The sequence below is a fragment of the Chelonus insularis genome, unplaced genomic scaffold (genome assembly GCF_013357705.1).
Source record: "Chelonus insularis isolate UGA/USDA-ARS -01 unplaced genomic scaffold, ASM1335770v1 contig_94_pilon, whole genome shotgun sequence".
NCBI classification, from domain to species: Eukaryota; Metazoa; Arthropoda; class Insecta; order Hymenoptera; family Braconidae; genus Chelonus; species Chelonus insularis.
Genome location: NW_023276783.1, coordinates 4339087 through 4363700, shown reverse-complemented (window position 1 = coordinate 4363700; position 24614 = coordinate 4339087). Strand labels below are relative to the sequence as shown.

Here is a 24614-nt window from a genome sequence, read left to right as displayed (position 1 = left end):
TCATTTTTTGAAGTCACTACGATACACTTAATTTAAAAAAGTTGATAATTTAGAAAACATTACCAAGAAGCCAGTCACCAGGCAGTCTTTTGTATTCAATCACAAAATAAAGTAAAGGACAACCACCGTCCTGCCAAGTAGCTAATTCCAACATAACAGAAGTCATATTAGTACGAATGAGATGTTTTTTAGGGGGTGCTATTGGTGGAGATCCTTTTGTTTTTGCAGTTTCCATTTTGCTGGCACTTCCACTACCGATACGATTGAATGCTGCTAAAGTAAATTGGTATTTAGTTCCACACTGTAGTCCCCCTAGTAAATGAGTACTAGCTCGTCTATCGAGCATAACTTCTTCCCATTCTGCAAATTCTTTTCGATAAGCCAATACAAATCCTTTAATCGGGGCACCCCCATTATCTCCTTGTTTCCACTGTAGTTGTACAGCATCCGTTGTAGTGCCAGTAGCAAGAAGCGTCGGTGGTGTAGGCGGAACTATGCATAAAGTTTGTCAATTAAAACTTAGTAGTAAACCAACAAAACACTTTGCAGTATTACCCAACCTACAGTAAAATATAATTTCCGATAAATCATGATCTTTGAATTAATGTGTTAACTAATGTCTTTGTTTTTTTAAATAAACGATAGTACTTGTTCAAATTCTATACAAGATTTTTTATTTTTGTTATCAACTTTTTCTTGATGCATTATATTTTTTTCTGTATATAAAATTAGTTTTTTTATTAATTTAAGACCTTCTGTACAACTCTGTATTTTTATTTCTTTTGGTTTATGTTATAACCCTGTTATTGGCTCGACTGTTGAGTGTATATTTGATAAAAAAAATACAATAGATATCTGTATATTTTTCGATATTCATGTAAATATTATGAAATAGCATTGTTTACGATTTACTATAACTAATTTACTCAAATAACATCAATTATAATTACTTAACTTACTAATGGCAAGTAAACTTAGAAAAAATTACCTTGAACTTGAAGACTGTAAACTATTTCATCAAATCCTAAAGAATTTTTAACATGGCACGAATAGTTTCCTTCTTGGCTTCTTTGAATATTTCGCAGAATTAAAGTATGATCTTGTCCAATATCCAATCTTTACAGAAAAACAGAATTAAATTTATTACATTTAAATAAAAAATTTTTCATAATAATTTTTTTTTGAAAATGAATCTTGAATTAAACCTCTGATTTTTTTGTAATTTAACATCACCCAGTCTCCATTCTACTGATGGTGGAGGGATTCCAACTGACAGGCAAGGAAATTTAACATCTACTCGCCAAGATGTTACGACTAGTATTCCAAATGAAACAATAGCAGCTGGAACTGATTAACGACACAAATAAATTCATTATTATGATTATTGAATTTTACTTAGAAAAAATTGGTTTAAGTTAAATACTGTATTGTTTTCGGATTAATGATCTACAATAGAATACATTTTTGATAATAAAAGATAAAAACAGTATTAAAATGGAAAATTTTTTCACAAACAATGAATAATCGGATCATTTTATTATAAAAGAGAACAATTCATTTATATCTTCGTCTATGTAGATATATATATTCTGTTGAATTTAAAAAGTATTAAGAATTTTGTAACTGTATAAATTTTATAGAATAACATTATGAGTGTAGAGAAATATTGTTAAATGTGAAATTTACACTAATGATGTCCATGAAAATTTTCACACTTGAAATCGTGACATCCAGCACAGAAAAGTAAAATTTATCCTAAAAAATACTATAATTTGTTCTTTTACTCCATAATAATTCCACTTTGTAAGATAACTTTTATTCGATTTTTTTATTGGTGTAATAAATACATCATCTTAAGCAAAACAGTTTTGAGTATGTCTGCTACCATTAGGATTTATCAGAGCTGAATGAAGTACATATACATATTGTTGGTCAAGTTATCAATTAAATATTGTTATTAAGATACTTTTAGAATATTTATCTCATTTTTTGTTAACATGGATTACAATTATTAATTTTCTTTTCTGTCCTTCTATGTCGATTTTTACATCTTTATATTAATATTATGTTCACATTACTTAAATATAGTAGGCTTATACTTATCTTTATAAAAACACGATTCTTTTACTTTTTTGATTCAATCATGATAAATTTTTACTATTACTAACTTTTGTTATGAATGAAAATATAGATTTATTATCAATATTTTTTCAGAGTTTTTTTATTAAAATTATAAGATTAATTTTATCGAACAGGAATACTTTGTAAAATTAATTTTATCAACTGCTTTTAAAATTATTGATTATATTTGGAATGAATGATTTAATGATACCTTTTCTTCATTAAAATTGAATCTATACAGTTTATGATCCAAATTATTCAAGAAGATATCATGTTTATATTTAATTATGAAAGATAAATAGAGTAAAGAAACTTTAGTTATCATGAAAAAGTTTCGTGTACCCGAATAACAACGGGAAATTACATTCTCGTAAGTTTAAAGATTTCTCTTTATTGTATCAACTTTGTCGAGAGAACTAATTATTTCTCTCAATCCTGCTTAACTCTTACTTCCTGTACTTTAACTATTAATACTCAAATACTTTTTAAGTTTTTAAACTTTGAATAATTGTATTGTTTAACAATAAAACAAATAATTTACGCTTTATTACATATTTATTTATTATAACTTATTAACAAATTCCATCTTATTTGTGAAACAAAACAAACTTTCTCATTAAAATACTTCTTTGACATTTGAAATAATTTTAATCGCAATTTAAATGTAAAATAAATTAGATGAAGTTATTACTCACCAGTGGAACTTGGCTGGAGTTTGATGACTGTAGTACTCGGTCCTTCTCCTACTTTTGTTGAGGCAGTGACCCAAGCTTCATAAGATTCTCGAAGTTTCAACCCTGTCGCTTCATAGTGCAAACTTTGTGGAGGTAAAAAATCTTTAATGATCTTCACTTCTTGGCCTTGGTCCAAAGCTCGAATGTACACAGTATATTTTGTCAAAATGCCATTTGGTCGTTTTGGTGGCAGCCAAGATATTATAACAATATTTTCCGCACTTGGAATTGCCTTCACACGTTCAGGTACATCAGGAACTAAATGAAAGAAGGGACAATTTAAAAAAGACAAAATTGTGATACAATGAAATAATAAACAAAAAGTTTATAATCAAGATGTAAAAACGATTATTAGTATTTTGCTTACAATAAAAATTTTAATGATTGTTTTAAACGTTTTAAAGTTTTTATATTAAACAATTTTACAGTGTTTTTTACAGTGTGTTCAATGTAAGAAAAATAATTCTTTCTACAACTGCATAATTTTTTTTAATCCCTTAAAAATTAACAGAAGCTTCTATTAGTTTAACAGCATTATACAACAAATTTTTATATAATAAAATTTATGGTAAATGCATGAAATTCTTAAGATTGAATATATTGTTGTTGTCTGATTTAAGATTGACAATTGGTAGAGTGATTATACTTTAATGTGGCATGATGGAAGAGAGTGAAACATATGCTGTCAGGTCTTGCTGTTAGGGTGAGCTATTAGTGATTTTACTGAAAATAAAGGATATATTTTCATTCTACAGAGAACTCTGATCAACCTGGATCTTTGAGGAATGTATAATTCACTTTGCCAGCGTACATAATTAAGCATTTCACTTTTTTCCCCGCAGTTACATGTTGGGTCTTCAATGTAACCTAAGTCAACTAATGAATTTGTGAGATGGTAGTGATTAGCTCTACTGAGGGACAACTACACGAGTAAAATCTTATATTTTCTTTTATATTTCTGTACAATGAACAAAAGCTTTACTTCAAAATAGTTTACTTTTTAATATTGTAAATAATTCACGAGTCAATAATAATTAAAGAGTAATTAATGTTTCTAAAGATTGAATTTTTAATAGAAATAAATATATTAGCACGAATATTTCATTTTTAATGCATTTAAAAAATTTATCTTTCCATGTCATTAAGTCACGTAAAAAATGTTGTAATTTTGTTAGTGACTAAGGGTTGATCAGGCAATTTACAGTGAATTTAATAAATACGACATAAATAACCTAGGAAGTATTTAAGCAGGTGAAAACATACAAATGTAAAACATTAATCATAAATTATAATTAATTTTAATACTGTTAAATAATAAATAGTTGTTATTGTGTTCGTACTTTTAACGGAATGATTTATGTACATTTTTAGCAGTCTTAAATAATTGAATGGCATTAGAAACAAACCATAAAGCATTACCACTTCTTGTTGTTTTCAACTAGGATTTCTGAATCAAGCTGAATCCCATCAGTTTGAATTGGTTTTAAGAGAGACATGTATGTACGGTAAATTTCTCATGTATGGATAATTTTGATAATTAGACTATTTAGTCATTATTATCAACAATGCAATAATAACAATTTTGTTAACACGAGCGATAAACAAAGGTTAAAAAATTTCTGTAAGAATAATATTGATCATATAAATAATATGAATAAAATTAACATGTTTCTGAATATGGAAGTTTTTGAAAAATGTGGCATTTTACTTTGTCTAATTTCTAGTGAAGTACGAGACGTTCTTTGAAAAAGCAATTACTCACCGAAATTCTCGGAGTGAACGAGGATCGAGATCTAAAAGAGGAGTGTTTAGAATTTGCAGTCAAAGTGGATTCCTCTATAGAGCCTATGATAAGGTACGCAAAGAAACTTGAAAAAAACTCACTCAAGAATAAGACAAAGGAGGAGAACAACTCACATAAACACAAGGAGTTTCGAATAAGATAAAGATAAAGTACCTATATACAACAGATAAATGGAAAACATTCTAAAGCTTCAAGAACTGGATGAAACGAATTGTAGATATATTCGAATGTTTTTGAATTTCTTCAACACTCTAATTAATAATTTTTTTGTAAATCTTGCAGAGAAGTAAAAAACAATTGGTGGAATGAAAAATAAAGTGGAATGCAGGGAAAAATGTATCAATTCATCGCTATTTGATCATTTATTGATTAATTTATTAATACAAATGCGTTTTTTCTTCGCGTTCCACTTTACTTGTACCCTTCCTTCTCCTATAAATATTTCTTTAATAAAAAATGTCGTTATAGAACAATGAAAACTTGTTGATTAAAAACAATTTCAGTTATCTCACAAGTTGATAAATAGAGCTTAAACAGTAGTTGAAAAAAAAAGATGCTGCTAACTTTTTCAAAAAGTGATCAAAAAATTTTTATTTATATATGTATAATAATTGTACCTACACAAATAAATGAATAAAATATTGTTTATATGAAAATCTGTATGTATAATTATTTATTTAAGTTCGACTTACAGATACAAGCATTTAATACTTGTTTAGAATTGGGGCTCCAGCCTATTTGTCTTAAGAATATTCGAATAACTATCAATTTCCTACAGTACAAAAAGTATGACAGAGTAAAAGGAGCCACGTTAAGATAAATGCAGGTACAATTGATGGGGAAATTCAAAAATTGTCCTGTGCATATCGTGGAGTCATCTATCTAGTTATTAGATCTGGAGTCCCAATTCTAAGTATTAATTCAAAATTTTATTAAATGAACTGATAAATTGATTATAAACTTTTTGGTTGATTTAAGTTGAAATAATTCTTGAATACTTTACCTGTTTCTTCGGTCATGCATGAAATGGGAGCACTACTGACACCCTCTCCAGCTCTAGTGTAAGCTAAAACTTGAACTGTGTAATTTGTAAAAGGTCGCAGATCGTGTAAAACAGTGCTAAGTGCTTGGGTAGTTTTTGTATCTCTAGATGATTGCACTTCTAAAAGTTCTTCATTAGAGGGTTCGTAAAGGAGTTTGTAACCTATGATGATACCATGTATTTTATTTGCTGGTGGAGCTTTCCAAGTTACTTGAATATTTTGACCACTTAAAGCAGTACAAGCGATGTTTTGTGGTGGCGCACTGGGAACTATGTCAAATATTATACTTTCCATAGAACTTAATACAAATATCTGATGAGATACTTTATCAATTCATATTTCATTTATTATTAAAAAAGACAGACAAATAAATGTCTATTTTGACTATTTGAAGTATTATTCAATTGTGAATAATACAAACATAAATCTTCTTTTATAAAAATATTTTATTTAATATATTTTAACAAATCTAAATTAGTCAGAATAGCTAAATATACACTGAAAAAAAATTTTTATATCAAGTGAATATGTAATTGTTATAGGATCAAGTGAATAATCGCTTATGCTAAGCAAATGATGAATTGAAATAAATATTTAATAATTTATCGAATGAATTATTTATTTAGCACTATAGATAAAATTTACTAGATAATATTTACTTGATGCTACAATTTTTTTTTTCAGTGTGTTTTTAAAATAAAATATTGTTAACTTGAACAATATTGTTTCCAAAAGTCCTTTTGATGTACAAAAAATAATACTGATAACAGATGAAATTATTGAAATAAAAAACTGTTATTATTATCGTTTAAATAAATTATTTTGTTTATTATTGTTATAGTTTTTGCATGAGCACGACTGAAATTTAATTTTTCATTAGAAGCATATTCATGGGAAAATCATATATAAAATGAGACTACGGATAAACATTTGCAGTTTTTGGTAGTTTAAAGTCTTTTGAAGAAGTCTACTTAGATTATTTTAAGTTATGTGCCGACTTACTTTCAATTATTAACTTTTCATTTAGGAAGTAGCAATGGTTTTGATTTTTCGTATAAAAATTTTTAATTGATATGTCATTATGATTTAAGGTCCCTAAAGATTTCATTTGCTTTTTAGCAATACTTCACTTAATCATTTGATCAAGATAGTTGTAACAACTATCCAGAAAATAATAATAATACCTGTATAAGAGAATTTCGTTCCCCAAAGATTTCACGACAAAAATCATCTACTCTTCGACTTTGGGTCTCCATATCTCGTGAAAAAATTATCGGATAACGATTTTTAAGAGCTATTTAGAAACTCTAGAATCTAAGCTAAAGATACATATCCATAAAAAATGTTAAGAACATTGATTTCACCCTCAAAATTGCCAAAATAGTTGGCCACCTCCCCAAAAAATGTAATTTTTTTTTATATTTTAGCGATTTTAAGGGCGAAAGAAATTTTTCTTGATAAATCTATGGATATTGTCAGATATCTCAGATTTTCAGGTTTTTAAAACATCCCTAAAAATGGTTATCGGACCATCGGTTTATGAGTTATAAGGGTTCAAAGCCAAGGGGATCATGATTTTTAGTGTGTATCCAGTTTCACCCCTGTTTGAGGGTCTTAAAGTGAATTTTTTCGGGGCGGTGCTCCGATTTCGCATTTCTACGCATCGAGAGGAAGAGAATGAGTGGTCAAACTCGAAAATCGGAGAACTTTTATTTTTTGGCCAAAAAAAATGGAAAGGGGTACCACTTGCCATTTTTTGGGGTTGAAAAATCAAAGTTGTCCGATTTTCAAGTTTGACCACTCATTCTCTTCGTCTCAATGCGTAGATATGCGGAATCGGGTTAAACAAATGAAAAATTAATTATTTCACTCCTGTAATGGGGTAAAACGGGAACTTGCTTTAATTTTTGCATGAATTTTGCGACAATTATGATTTGAACTATATCGACTCTTTTCCTCTCATCGAGATCCTTCATTTAAGCCCTCGATCAACCCTGTAGCATTATTAACATCAAAGTTATACCCATTTTCATGTCTTACTGTTTTTCGCTAATATTTCATTATTTCATTATATGCATATTGTTTTAGCAAGTAGAAAACATTGTGTAGCGTGAAGCGTAGAGAGGAAAAATTAAAAAAAAATTTTGTTCCTCATAGTCCCACGAGGGGAACGTCGGGATATCTTTGGGGAACGAAATTCTTCTATACGAGTAGCTGTGTGGATAATTAGAGTAGACATAAGAATTACTGTGACAGCAGATGAACAAATAATGATATTGATTCTGAACCAATCAATGAAATGTTAGAAACATGAAATTTTTAATAAAGTGGCCTCTAGTTTTCGAGGCAAAGGACATCAAATGGAAAGTTGGTAGTTTAGTCAGACCAGTCTTACCCAGCCTCCAAGAAATTACTTCACCTTTCCAATCTTCTATGATGTTAATTTTTCTTTTCAGTTTCTTCGAATATTGACGTCAATTTTTTCATTTGTTCATGCTCCTTCTGTGATTTGCCTTTCATGATTTGCTCTAGACCTTATTTCCATTTCTCGACGACTTCTTTAACTTTTTCTAAATATCAACTTATAGCAGCCATGTCCATTAATTGATTTTAATTATTATAATATTTCTAACGATTTTGATTTTTCTGCTAAACTTAATTGTTAAATGTAGGGTCTATATCCATTATCCAGTTTTTATACTGCTAATTCAAGAAGTTAATTACAAATGATCTGACCAAACTTCCAGCTTTTCATTTGACACTCACACATACAAACATCTTTTTAGAAATAATCAATTCCGACTCTGGGAACTTCAAAACATGGAAACATGTTAAAATTTTTAACCCGAAAAATCAGATCCATTACATCAAATAAATATTTTAAAAAGTTTCATTTGATTCTTTCTAAATGCATATAAGTCAATTTTAATTATGTTAATTAGCCAATGATTGCACAGAATGTTGAAGAGATTTTCAGATTCTTCTTAACGCGATGAAAAAATTTCTTTGATATTTCTGTATAATTACTTGAGTCAATTAAAAAAAATCCTTACATACAGTCATGGCCGTAAGATCTTATTTATATTACTTTAATTAATACTTGAAGTTCGTTTTTAATTCATATTTTTGCAATTTATATATCTTCACTGAAAGATTATTAATAAAGATATAACTGAACTACTGATTCTATTTAGAAATGTGAATTTTGTTAAGAATTCTTAGAGATATCAAATTTTCACTTATTTATCATAATAAATTATATTATTGAAACTTCTATAACTTTTAAAATAACTGTCTAAGGATGAGAAATTAGATTAAATAATGATCAGAAATAATAAATAATCTATAAAAAAGTTGACTTACCAGACTCAAGGGTTTGTGTTATTATAGGATCAGAGCCTGGACCATCTCCTTTACTATTGAAAGCTTTTACCACTATACTATATTCAGTAAATTTCCTTAGACCAGTTAATCGGTACTCATAAGCTCCGTCCCCATTTCCAGTAATACCAACCCGAGTAACATTGGCGGTTTGTTCATCATCTCTGTGACACAAATATCTTATCGAATATCATGTTGAATATAAACAAGTTAATGAAATGGAGGATGCTACCTTAGTATAGTGGAAGTGATAGTATAGCCCAGAAGTTCGCCATTCCACAACGATCGATCAGGTGGTTGCCAGGTAATCTTAAGCTGCTGTGGCCCCATTGGTTCTGCCATAACCTGCCTTGGTGGTCCTCCAGGGATCTCGCCATCGGTCTGCACCTGTATTTCCATTTTATTGATCATACAGATGACAAATAATGTGTGCTCCATGCATCGATGATCCACGAATGATTTGATCGATACTGACATGAAGAATATCACTGGGGGCTGATGTTCCGAGATGATTTTCCGCAAAGACTCGAAAGTGGTAGGTTGTAGCAGGTTTTAGTTGGGAAACCAGCGCGACCGTGTTGTCTCCTGCGACCAGCTGCGTGTTGTGGTCATGCCACACATCTTCCAGTACATACAAGAGACGCTTATAACGTACTATTCGGACGGATAAACGTTTTTGTGAATCAATTAGAAGTTATTAAGGTTCAATTATCAATTTATTTAAGTATTTATCAATTTATTACTAACTGGCTAAAACAGATATAGAAATTCATTCTATTAATCGATATAACTAAATGTAAATTATAGCTATCCATGATAATGAGTAAACAGTTAATTGAAATGAAAAACAATATTAAATCTTATTTGTCAGTATGTTATAAATTAAATTACCATACTATGTAACGATCATCAAAGATTGATTCCACAAAATGCTTTTAATCTTCAAATAGAATTGTGATTAAAATAAAACATTGTGAATGATTTGTGAAAATCCATTGTGTATTACAGTTTGCAAAATTACAAAGTCATTTATTTTTAATAATAAAGTTTATCATCAAATTAAGAAGAAATTGTTTTTCAAAAAACAGTCGATAATAGTTCAAGAGCTATTGAATGGATTCAGAATTGATTTTATTATCATTTAATTATTGATATCGATAACTGACCTTTCAACCTCTTTCAATTTATCCTTAGATACCTCCAACTAATACGATTGATTTTTATTGGTAAAGATGAAACAGTATAAAATGAGTACTACTAATGTTAGAATGTATTCAAAGTTGATGTTGTACATTAAGTATAAAATATAAAAACACTATGTTATTGTATATTTTTAAAATTAAATTAAGTTAAACATACTTCAATAAATATTATTCTTAACAAGGTAATTGTCTAGAAAATAATTCGAATCCTGGAAAGAGCAAATGAGAGTGGAGGGAAACCACCTGAACATAATTCTGGTGAGAACAAATTGCGGTCACTATTCACTGCTTAGTGATTTGAGGTCAAAAATTGCGAATAAAGGTTTATTTAGAAAGCTATAAAACATAAATTTTTAATTTTATTCACTCTTAAGAGTTAAACTTGGACTATAAATGACCTTTTATGTACATTGAGAAAAAAATTACTGCTCATTTTATAAATAAAACAAGAAAAATCATTGCAAAACAATGCATGTTCACTAACTTACAGTTATAAAAATGGCACTGTTCAATTACTGTTAATATTATAATGTCATTTAGTAATTGTAATCTAGTATTTAATTAATTCAAAGAGTAATTTATCAATTTAATAATAATTCATTTTTTGTGAATCAAAACCAAGACAAGTATCTCTTGAAGTGATTTATAATTTTATTCAATCAAGAAGATGCTTATTAGATGATAAATCAAATTTATTTCAACTATTCAGGAACATCTTTTATTGATTGAAATAAATTGGTTTTTTGATTGATACAAATTGAACATTTAACCATTTTTTACTGTCGTGTAGAGTAAGTCAAGCTTGACCACCACCACCCACTCCCTCTGAAAGCAGGACTATTTTCTAGATAATTACCGAAAATAAACTTTCAATACATTCATTCTATTTATTTAATTTCATTATTGAATGTCGTATTGCTGAAAGCATCCAAGTGATAAAAATATTTAAAATGTTATGGCGCATGTAATGATAATAAAAGAAGCAACATTTGTAGTGTTTTTCTTGTAAATTTCATGAGGATACATACCGTCTGCTTCTTTATACTGAACAATGTAGTTGGTGATTGGTGAGTCTGGATTCAGTGAATCTGAGTCGCTGGAAGGTGATGACCAAGACAAGAGAATGGAACGACTTTTCTGCTCAGCGACGTGTAAATTTCGTGGAAAATTTGGTGGTTCTTGTACCAATAGATGAATGGCTGCTTTATCAACGCCATAAGCATTGCTTGCCACACACACATACTCCCCGCGGTCTTCATGACCAGCTTTGCTTATTCGTAATACCGACGTCATGCCTCGTGGTGTTGAATTATTTTCTAATGTATACCTACATCAAATACATACAGTTGAATCAGTCTTATGTTAATAATAGGACTTTGAATCAATTATATAAAAGATCAAATAGACTTAATCTTTTACCATTTAATTCAATATATTATTTTATACCCCATATATTACGTACTCATTTCATTTTCATTAATATTTTCAATAAAACACTGTCTGACCCGTTTTAATATTACTCTACACTTCGCCAAACCACTATTATATCTCTACCACTACTATTGCACGTTTGAGAATACTTTCAGAGCAAATTTGCATACTCACACATTTCCACAATGGTTTAATACACAAATTTAAGGTAAATCTGATGTTGATAGCCGTGGGGAAAGGTAGAACGTATTCATTTTTTGATAATAAATAAACAACGTCGTTTCTTATCAACATAATTTACACAAATTTCATCATATATAGCAGTATAAACTCACAATGCACTTAATGGAATTGAGGTAGAATTTGCAGGGATGAATACTTATTAGCTGTTTCTTTTGTGTGTAATATTTGCTACTTTATCTTTCATTTTAATAAATTTACATAAAATAACTTGAACAAAGACTCGGATAGTACAATATAACATCAAGTTATACTTTTAATGTTTAGCTGTATTTATTGTGAGTTGTTTATTATTTAAATTATAATTTTGTAGGAATTTATAAATTTTTATTGGAATAAAATTGCGAATTTTACCATGTGAATTTCAATATCAGCTTATGGCTCTATGATAAAACTCAGAAGAAAACTAGGCAGAATTATTTTTTGTATTATTAGTGAAAAAATAATAATTTGAACTACTCTAAAGGAGAATTATCGAAATATGTGTATTTAAAATACAATGATGCAATTTTTTTTTAATTCCCGTACAAGATGACTTATTAGATACCCGTATTAGATGACTTGTATGTGAGTTATAGAGGTCCAAAGTCGAAGTAAGGGTCAAAAATCATCTACTCTTCGACTTTGGGTCTTCATATCTCGTGAAAAAATTATCGGATTGAGTTTTTTAAGGGCTATTTAAAAAATCTAGAATCTAAGCTAAAGATATATATCCATAAAAAATGTTTAGAACATTTATTTCACCCGCAAAATTGCTAAAATAGATGGCAAACTCCCCAAAAATGTATTTTTTTAAATATTTTAGCGATTTTAAGGGGGAAAGAAATTTTTCGTGATAAATCAATGGATACTGTCAGATAGCTCAAATTTTATGGTTTCGAAAACGTCCCAAAAAACAGTTATTAGTCCGTTTGTTCATGAGTTATAAGGGTTTAAAGTCAAGGGGATGATGATTCGAAACTTGTATCCAGTTTCACCCCTGTTTGAGGGTGTTAAAGTGAATTTTTCCGGGGGGTGCCCCGATTCCGCATTTCTACGCATCAAGACAAAGAGAGTGAGTGGTCGAACTCGAAAATCGGAGTACTTTTATTTTTTGGCCAAAAAAAATGGAAAGGGGTACCACTTGCCATTTTTTAGGGTTGAAAAATCAAAGTTGTCCGATTTTCGATTTTGACCACTCATTCTCTTCGTCTCAATGCGTAGAAACACGAAATCGGGTCAAACATATGAAAAATTAATTATTTCACTCCTAAAATGGGGTAAAACGGGAACTTGCTTTAATTTTAGCACAAATTATGCTCCAATTCTGATTTTAACTAGTGCAATAAAATGATCCGAGAGTAAAAATTGAAAAAAAAAAAAATTTCTTAATTTAATATTCAACTGTTTCCTGGGAACAACATTTACATCGTGCATTGATAGTCTTTTCCTAGTTCATCCTCGGTGTAAATTGAAAAAAGCGGAATATTTCTGACATTTCTACACTTCATGAAACGTTCATTTTTTTCTCTTAATACTGAACACAGTATTTAGACTTTTTTTTACTCCAATAAATGTAATCGTACATATTATATTCGACATTGTATTTTATTAGCTCATCGTAGAGATTATAGTTAATTTTTTTTTAATTTTGAGCACGGAGGGGAAGAGCTGAGTGGTAGGTGGAAAACGTGTGTTGACATCTCCTTAAATTCAAAGTCATTCTAATGTTCTTATTTTTCAATGCATGTAAAAAATTCCAGGAAATTATTTGATATCTTCATACAAATGATCATCGATCACCATGTGATGGAATTTTTAGATTTACAAATTTTGTACTTGATTCTTCTTCGCTTATCAGCATTAAATTGTTTCTTTATTTTCGGCATCTGGTGAAGGGACAAACTGAAAGAAATGCAAGAAGCATAACAACCACCGTCTTCTTTACCCAGAAACAATTAAAATAGACAATTTTATTTCTACTTTCATCATATAGGTATGTACTTCAATGCGGTCACTTTTTTTATAGGTTCAACTTATTAAGTTTGAAATAGTTTTCAGATGATGTTGATCACTCTACAATTTTATTTAAATAAATAAAATCTCCCCTTTCTTGCAAAAATTTACTTGTCATCGACCTCTGATTGGTCGATTATATTATAGAATTACCTTATTCAAGCTTCAAGTTCAATCTCATTTCTAATTTCTATATGTAAGTAATCGTGAATCATGTTGTATATATATATATAGACAAAAGGGCGTACTTGATGGATGCTTCATTTTACCTGACAGCTTCATGTCTTCCATTCCTCAACTAAATTAAATGGATACGAACCTCAAATCATAAATTGGTTCTATCCTGCCAGCACGATTTCTCCAGCTAATATCCAAAGGAGCATCACCATCAGCTTCGCATCGTAATACTGCAGTTTCCCCTCTTCTTACTGATTCTTGGGGATTTTTCACTTCTACGTGTGGTCCAGCTGAAAAAAAGAATAATAAGAAATGATTACGGTCTCTTCTAAGATTGAGAAAATAATATTATCGTAAAAAGTTTTTTCGACATTCATGATTCAAGTAGAATATAAAGGCATACGATGCTATTGTATCATGTATAGTTTTCTTCATAAATATACCTAAACGTGCTAGTTGTAAGTTTATGAATATTTTACCATGAACTGTTAGACGAATGAGTTTGCTAAGACCAGGACCAATTCCGTTGCTTCCTTGGCACAAGTAAAATCCACCATGTTCTTTAGATACACGAGGAATCACCAATGAGCCATTTCTTGAAATTTCTATACCTTCAGTTCCTCCGTATCCGAGTTCTCGATAGTCACCAGGAGTTTCACCTAAGATAAAAGTTCTTTTGAAATATATTTTGTTATTTCAAAGACAAAGTTTTTTTTTATCCAAAACAGTAGTTAAACAGCTTTTATACAATTAATAAATTGTATATCGGATATAATGCAACTTTTACAGCTAGGTAAGACCGCTTGAACTTCGATTTTTCAGTAAATTTTACCAAGTAATTCATGGTAAACTTTACTCACATGTGTCTATTTAAATTTTCATGCGTTTAAAGGATATTTTACCGTCACTTTGGGTTAAATTTTCTGCTATAAATTTTTTTAAAGTCATTTATGTATGTATGTATGTATGTATGAATGTATGTATGTATGTATATGTGTGCAGATATTCATTTTAATTTTACAACTATCTAATAAAAGTAAGAATTACTATATTAATAAAAAAAAACATTTACTGGCATTTTAATTATTATAATGATTCAAAGATTTACATAAATCATGGCAATGTATAAAAATCAGTACAAAGATTAATCAATATCTAGCCCATTAAAATGCATTATTATCATTAAATATTTTATGGAATAAATCATAGTTATGTATTTTAAAAGTAGTATCTAAAGATATTACAGTAATTTGACGTCATTTTTTGGACAAAAAAAAGTTCAAAAACTGAATGAATCTAATTTTCTTTTTATGTCTTGTGCAACTTATTCCGAGCAGCATGAACACAGTGAATGTAACGATCAGCAAAATTTGTGATGAATAGAATCAAGTTTCTGTATGAAGCTGCAACTTAATGAAGACTAAGAAGACTTGAATCGTTGATCTTGCGATTTATTGCTCAGTAGAATATTTTACAATCAAATTGATGAAAATAACATCATTTGAAAACTTTTTATCTTGGAAATTTTATGAATAAAATGATTTTAATATTATGTTCTTTAATAATAAATGAGTGCAAATTACTATGAAATATTATAAATATTAGAAGAGGAAGTAGGATTATGGTTCAAGCACGATGCATCTTTCATCAATTAACCCACAAATATATTAAAAGTCAAATTTTTGGCAATAAAAAGAAACTACGAGAAGTGATAATTGATGATTTGAAAAGTGATTCATAATCCTACCTTCTCCTCTACTTATTTGTAGTTAAAAAAGCAAAGAATGAAAATTTATTATTAGAGATCATAAAACATATGTTCAATTACGATTAAGAGTGGTACAATTTAACGTATTGTTGTGCTAATGACTTAGAGGTGACTTACCAATAGATTGTTTCCATGTTACGTTAGGAATCGGAAATCCTTCAGCTTGGCAAGCCACTGAGACAGGATGACCTACAATAGCATCCTGGTCGATAGGTTCCACTATCCAACGTGGTGGAACTAAAAATACAATTCTATTAAAATTGAAACTCAAAGAAAAAAGTTATTTGAATTTATTATTATAGATTCAAATGAAAAATTGTATCATGTTGGTATTTTATTATCCAATGAATTACTGAGATTTTGAACAAATGATACGTAAACAAATACCCCAAAGATATCATTTCTAATGATACGAAATTGAAAATTTTAAAGCAAAACGCATATACTTTCATCAACAAATCTAATAAATTTTCTCAAGTATTATATAAAAAAAAATAATTCAATATTTTTTAAACATCGTTTTATGAGCATGCAATTTCAAAATATATTTTTTATAATCAAACTACAAAATTACGTAAACAACTTCAACGATTTCATAAAAGATTCTACATTAAAATATTCTACGAGCTGGCAATAATTACTATAATTCATTAAAATGAGAAAAAAATAAATGAAGATTTTTGATAAAAAAGATTTTTGAATTATTAGTCATTGTCAGCTCCAATTGCCAAATCACGAATTAATAAGAATATATATATATATATTCAATTAGTAATATAAATTCAAATATAACCATGCTTAAAACAATTAAATTGTTACTGGCAATACAAATGCACAACGAAGTATCGTAAAATTTACTACGATACGTTATGCCTACCGTAAAATTACGTGTTTTTATCCTAGATATACCATATAGTTTGACCGAAGAATTTCTTTTATTATATATAAAAAGAAGAATAATAATTTAAATATATATCAATATTTTCTTTTATTATTATGTTCAATTTTGATTTAGTAGAAGGCTAAATATTAAAGTGAATCAACGGTGAATCAATTTCAATTATCAAATAAGAAAGATTAAAGCACATTTTTTTCCAACTTATTAAAATCATCAATTATTTAAAAATTAATCTTATAAAAAACATTGATAAATCAGGAAATCAATTGATTTGTAATTTTTCTGATACACCACAGATATTATTTTTGACATTCAAAATTATTTGCTTTAATTCAAGACCACTGCACATGTTGCTAGATTTCGAACTAAATCATTTGATCAAGAACCTGAAGGGAGTCTTGAGTGCTATGCTACCAAACTTCAATGTCACCGATGGCTTTGTTGTTGGCTATGATGCAATATTTTAATGGTAAGACCAGTGTCATTCTTATACGAACGAGACACGAACAAACTTTATGTGAGGATGAATTGATACTACTCCTTATTAACCTTTAAGCAATATGTTATTCACAGCAGCTTGAAAGCAAATCTAGCTAACCAGTTAGCTCGAAATCTAGCAATGTACGGAAGGACCTTCAGTAGAGAGTAATGAAATGAAGCTAATGAAGAGTAGGGATGCCGGTAGATCACGTCTGACTTAAACGTGACACTTTCACTTTCTTGACATTTTGTACCTCACCAGGACGGACCAGAAGATCTAAGCTCTCCATGACTATTAATCATTGTAAGAAATTATTGGCCTTTTGAAGTACACTTATTGAGTCTGAAGTAATTGCCTTGAATCTCTTCATTGATACTTTGCTGGTGGAATCATCAACTTTGGTTTTGCTGACATTTTGAGATGAGGTGTTTGCAGCGATCTTATGCTCAGTTTTACACATACTCGATCTTAAATCGAAGACGATCAGGTATAGGTTGGGTGACGACGTCAATTAGGACAATTCTCTGGGGAATTTGACCCAGTTGGACTCTTCTTAATGACCCCACTTACTGAGTGCCCTAATTGGAGGGGTCATTGCACTATATATATACCTGAACATTAGACATCAGAAGGCATAGAAAATATATAAACAATTCTATCAGTAACTTTGAAAACGTCAGCTATTAAGTCTTGAGTTCTTTCGGCTGGCATCTTATAAAAAAACCACCCAGCAAGTACATAGTATGTAACTTTAATGGACCGATCTAGTAATTGTCATTTATGACTTTGGAGAAGTTGAAATTAGATCATTAGAGTAGGCATAAATATTGCTGTGACAACAATCTACTTTAGCTATACTTTGGACTGCTTCTAAAATAATTTTTTTTCAGAGTAAGTAACTGATAAATTCATTTAATTTACCTGTATCTATCTGGGGCATTACAGTTTTTAGTAATGAATTAATTCCAATATAAAAAAGTTTGAATATTATTATCTTCATAATATTACTAGATATTAACTATTTTATATTATACTTTGCAACTTTTGATTAGTTCTTAATTATCAACAATCAAATGATGAATGGCTTAAAAATTAACTTATTTCTGTTTTTGATTTGAATCATGGGGAAAATTTATATAATTAGAATATCATAATTTTGATTCCCAGTTATAATTCAATCTATGAAGAAAGCCTTTCATATATTTTATTCATGTAAAATCCGCAAAATTGTGAATAGATAAAAAATGAAATTAACAGAGCATATGGCAAAAGCTAGATTTTCAAAGTTAATTACTATCGCGTTGAAAAGAGCGTTCGATTTCATTAAGCACAGTCATCGGAAGTGATCACAAACGACACGAAAACGATGAGATAACGATGGTCCACACAGGTGCATCGGTTTCCACTCATCCCGTAATATGAATTTACGATATTTCATTCTCATACTCGGTGACTGTCGCGTAAACTGATATTAATGTAGCACCCAGCGTTGGACACTCAGAGCCTGGAATATCGTGCTGTGAATTGTGCAGTAGTTAGCATTAACAGTCCATCGATCAATACAGTTGATCATCACATCGGCGGACAATTTCTCAATGAGATATAATCCATGAGAATTTGCACATAAATATTCGTGCATTACTATTACTATGTGTTCTTTACATGTTATTATGTTTGACATTAATATATTTTAATAATTTGTTAAAAATGTTGAACTATTTACTATAGATCGATCCTATCGATTCTAAACTTCACCTAATATTTTCCAATGTACTGAATAACTACGAAAGTCAGCTTATTTACAAAGAATGTATTCGTTTTTTTAAATAATCAAATCAATTAACAATTATAAGTTCTTTTATTAGATATAAAATTAATAGAACCGTTTGAGTGCAAAATATGTACAGATGAGTTCAACTAAATATGATTGCCTTTAATAGAAAAGTAGTTATTTTTTGGAGCAAATGATATTTTTACAACTGCAACTAGGTCAGCTTTGGGCTTTATTTGATTTAGCTTTGCCTATTAGCTTTGTTTAGTATTAGATTATTATTGTATTGTGTTAATGGTACTGTGAGTTATGTAATATTCAAACATAATCAGGTTTCTCTGGTAATTGATGTAGATATGGATGTTGTCAATTTTTTAAATTATTTATACTATTTATCAAAAACAGATATTTGTGTTAGTTAATAAATACATTTTTTGAGAGTAAATTTCATTTTAAGAGATTGGATGTCACGTTCAAATGTAAATATTTCATTTGGTCCCCTTAAAATTTAGAAAAAAAGAACTATTAAATGAATATCATCAGGTGCATGTTAAACAATAACGCGTTGAATAAAATTGGTCCGGAGTTGATGTCATTCCGAATCAAACTTTTCGAGTAAAAGTTCGATTCGGGATCATTAGTTATCAAAATATGTAAAACGAACCAGAATACAAACTATTGTACGCACAAACATTTTTTTAAAAACAGCAAGAGCATTCTGTATAAACGTATATATACATAGAGAACAGCATTGAATAATATTGTTTCAAAGGTAATGTTGGGATTATTTTTATAGATATAATGGGTGATGTGTGAAGTTAGTTGATAATAAAAATATATCGAAAAGTTGAGAAACTGATTCCTTATTAGTTAAAAAAATTTTTAATTATGATACAGCGAAATCTCTCTAACATGAAAAAAAATGTATTCGTACATATGTACTGTAAATTCTGTATACTTTGAGCATATTTTTTTTCTATGTGGGCCCGTATTTCAGAACTTCTCCAATCAAAACCCCCATTTTTCTTTCGCATTATTATCGTAGAAGGTTCGATAAGGTTTTCTTGACCGTGATGGCCGCAGGATTTTTTAAACATGAAAAAAGCAAAGAAAAAAAAAATGGAACATGAAAAAAGAAAGTAAGTCAAAAAAAAAAGGGCAGTGAGCTGAGCTTGGCTTAAGAGCATCCTAGAATTTTATGTATAACCTTATTCATTTTCAAATAAACCTTTTACCACAAAAAACACTGTATCTACATTTTTTTTCATTATTCGTTTTCGAGGGTTACTGTAGTAATTTTGAATCTTTGCTTGGGTAGATATTATTCAGCATGTGACACTCTGTGACAAAAATAATGTTATATTAATAAAAAAGAAATGTTATATTAGTATTTCAGTACATTGTATCACGATTATCCCACATAACAAAGTCATTTTTTCTCGATTCTTTTCTCCGTGTAAGGATCTCAAATAGTGGAGATATAGAAAATTTATGTTCCTTAGAAATTAAATTTATGTAAGTCCTTTTAAAATTAAAAAAAGTTATTCAAGAAGTAATGTTTTATTACAAATCAATTTTTGAATAATAACCGTATTTGAGCAATTAAGTACACATTTTTTTACTACTTCAACGATGAAGTAGCCGTATGATTATTTTTCAATAGCTATGATGAGCATTTGAACTTAATTCAGTTCTTTACAAATATTTCATTGAGATTTAAAATAAAAAAATCTAAATATGTGCTTTAATCTCTCTCAGGAAAAATGTGAATGGAAATGGAAATATTGCTTAGAATTATGAATCTTGAGTTCAGACACAAACCAAAAACGGAGAGGACAGCAGTGTGTTCAACAACACCGGCAACGTTGCTGATCTGACAAGTGTAGTTGCCACTGTGGTTTGCAGTGACGCTATTAATCGTGAGGATGCTGGAAAATGGCGAATAGTTGCTTATCTGAATGTTGTTGGTCCCATGTTTTGATGCGTGTTCAGGACTAGCATCTTTGAATATCTGAATTGGTTCGTTGTCCATCAACCATGTGATGTTGAAAGGCTGATCTCCCTCACTTGTAGAGCACATTAGTTGTGTCCTCATTCCCTCCATAACTCCATTCTCGAAAAAAAACGGCGAGATCCGGGGCGGAACTACAAGGGTAGTTTTATACGAAGTAATAGCCACAATGTCTCAAAGCAAATGAAGACACGTGAATCAACGCGATATATCGCGAAAAATGTACTTGCTAATATTACATATTTATACGTAGTTATATTATTTCATTCGCAGCGAAAATGTATTTATTTTCTTTTGCCACGAAATTTTTCGGATTTAAGGCACAACGTTATTGTGTTTGATTATTTTATTACTTACCAAATAATAATAATCGATATAACCAATCATCAATAGTAAGAATAATAATAATGATAACTATAGATATACAGCTGATAATATTATCAATATAACTATTATTTACCTAAAGTTGCAAACGTAAAAATTTAAGTAAAATATTATAGCAGATCAACAATTACTTATTTACGTTGATAATGCAAAATGAGAAATCAATTGGAGATTCATATATATGAGTTGTTTCAAAATTATAAAATAGTGTCAGATTTATAAATTTATATGAAAACAGACATTCATGTTGTGATATTATTAATTTTTAAATATTAGAAATGCCCAAATGGATTTGGGGAAAATATTAGTTAATATTACACCAACATATTGAGGCTATTTCAAGAATTCAATTTTATGGTAAAATTTTATATTACATTTTCAACAAACAAATATACATGAACCCAACGTAATGAATGAATAAATAAATAAACAAGATGAGGATTATTGAATGTTATTGCTTTATGCTAGAATTTTTTTTTTCATTTCACATATTCAATTTATTTTGTTGGTTATTGAAATCGCTAACGTTGAAAATGCATATTTTTCAATTATTATGTTTTATAAGCTGCTTAAAACATTATAAAAGATTAATAAAATATTATTGACTTGTAAAACTAAAAGCTATATAGGTTCTAAATCTGCAGAGATTGTAGCTACCATTTTATTTTATTTCATTCTTCTATAGTAGTCTTTTTAAAAACAAAATATTGAAAAATAATTTCTTGTGAGTTTCTGAAATTAATCTTAATTTTATAAAAACATTTTATTTGTCTTTCGGGCAATGTTGAAGGCTACTAAAATTAAGTTCATACTACTTCGCCATGCTTACCCATACAATATAGGTTTTGGCATTTAAATATTTTATTAATAACAAATTGAATAATTATGTTCATTGTTCATTTATGTGAGGTGGATGGGGTAATGAACGTGGAAATTTAAGAACACATTATTTATAAGAATTAACGTACAATAAAAAATATGTAAAATAATCAACTACATTTGTTTTGAAGATTGAACATAAATGGCGTCTTTTTACTTTCAGCTGAATATTAAAAGACCCTGTCCTATAACATTTATAAAACTGAAAAGGATCCATGATTTATATGTAAAAATCATGTTCAATACCTCCCTTATTAATGTTAGTGTAGTACTTACCAAGAAAAAAAATTAAGAGAATAGTCACTATAATCATAAGAGTATACTTATATTTTAAGTGATACAAACTTAACTTGAGTAGCCACATCGATAAAAAGACATCGCCCAAAACGAACAAAAAATTAATGTCCATTATTTTTTATATTTACTACATCAATGCAACAAAAACATATCCATATATTTGTTTCATGATCTATATGTTATCAGGAAGAACATGTGAAATCCACTACCCGGCTTATGTTTCGTGCCACAACAAACATTGTTCTACGTAATACGATTGGTTCCCATATATACTCGTACATACGGATACCGTACTCGAACGAACAGTTATCGAGTAGTGTCCATTGTGAGAGCATTGGACGGAACAATACAATTTGTATTTCATTATCTGCAATAGTCAGAAGTAAATATAGATCGCTCTCTAGAGTTTACCATGGTTCTTGAATATTAAATATCATCACGCTTGGGAAAAAAAAATAATTAAAAATAAAACAAGCAGAAAACTCTTGAAATTAATCAAATTAACACACGCTTTCTTGAATAAACTACAATCGATTCAATTTCTGCAAATGAATATTATCGATAATAAGCCTATTTTTATTCAATAGCATTCAATATTAAATCCTTATCTCGTTTAGCCATATGAATTTTTCAACTCTACATAATCCTACCTATCATATTTATAGTAATTTTTTAAACCACCATACACAAAAATATGAATATATTATTGAAATTTACTTTATTATATAATATAATATTGATAAATGATATAACGCAACATTTTTTATGTATATATATATATTTATAAATTTATATATATATTCATAAAAATAGATGATTATCAACTTTACTTAACAGCCCAAAGTAAATACAGTGACAACACAATAATATAGATCAACATATTATATTTTATTTCCATCATTCCTAAAATGTAAATATTACTCCTACATAATACTGTAGCGAAATATAATGACAATTACTCGACGATAAATTTATTTAAATGTGCGAGAAAAAATCAGTCCAATTACACAACTCAAAAATGATAAATATTACTTAGTTCAAATATATGTAATAAATCGTATTATAATGATACATGTAATGTCTTCGGTAACTAATGTTTAAGAATTTCATTTACTTGTGCATAATATCTAATACTGTAGGGTTGTAGGAATGCTCCAAAATAATTTAATGTCAAATGAGTAAAATATGATGAATGTCGTAATGTTATATATAATAAAGAGCGATGTGTGATGTGTACCGTTGTCACTAAAGTGATGAAGAGTTTTAAGAGCGTGCAAAGTGGCGTGCAAAGACCATGCTGGTTCCATTCATACATGTAATATACATCACATCAGATAAAGAGTAAGTATTTTTACAAATCATATATCAAGAGTTTGATAAATTAAAGTCATATCTCATGAGTTATTCATAATAAATTTAAAGCCTATTTTTTTGTAAATATTCATTTTACCTTCCTTTGCAGGATACATTTTGTAATATCTGAATTTTATTTAATTTATATAACAGTCCGAACAAATGTAATTAAATGAAAATAAAATATTTAGCTTATACATACATTTCACCTTACTAAATCCCAAATAACTCATTTTTAAAAACACTTAAAAAACTGTAAGTCTCTTTGGTATTATTATACTGGAAAATATTATTACAAATAGATCTAAATGCAACTTGGTTTGTCCATATTATCTACTTAGAGATTTTTAATGGATGTACATTACAACAAAATACTAAATCAGATTTGATAAAAACTACCCTGGTAGAAATTTGTTGAGTATTATGCTAGTGCCAAGTTAGCTTTTATACTTTATATGTATTTTGTATACAGACACTAAATTACACGAGATAGATTTTCACCTGGATTTCTTGGGTGTTTATTATGAAATAACTTTTTTAATGAAAAATGTCCGAAGTCGGTATCTTTATTCGTCTTTAAAATACGTGAGATGAAAAGAAGTTTACTAAAATTCATGTCGCAAATTGTTCGCAGATTTTTTTTT

General features: G+C 28.9%; 1 protein-coding gene across 3 annotated transcripts in view; it reads right to left on the bottom strand.

Annotated features, from left to right (window-relative positions):
* Positions 1-24614, bottom strand: part of LOC118072781 (Down syndrome cell adhesion molecule-like protein Dscam2) — a 109680-nt gene that overhangs the window by 3641 nt on the left and 81425 nt on the right. For 2 of the 3 annotated variants that reach the window (XM_035092889.1, XM_035092891.1), the window contains exons 12-23: positions 16014-16133; positions 14608-14787; positions 14271-14418; positions 11314-11612; positions 9559-9704; positions 9316-9470; positions 9066-9247; positions 5663-5971; positions 2817-3113; positions 1206-1347; positions 989-1116; positions 64-492 (exon numbers count right to left, since the gene is read on the bottom strand). In XM_035092889.1, the coding sequence (XP_034948780.1) occupies positions 64-492; positions 989-1116; positions 1206-1347; positions 2817-3113; positions 5663-5971; positions 9066-9247; positions 9316-9470; positions 9559-9704; positions 11314-11612; positions 14271-14418; positions 14608-14787; positions 16014-16133 (2535 nt within the window). Of the gene's footprint in view, positions 1-63; positions 493-988; positions 1117-1205; positions 1348-2816; positions 3114-5662; positions 5972-9065; positions 9248-9315; positions 9471-9558; positions 9705-11313; positions 11613-14270; positions 14419-14607; positions 14788-16013; positions 16134-20867; positions 21192-24614 lie in introns of all 3 variants that reach the window. The other variant, XM_035092890.1, reaches the window with a different exon arrangement.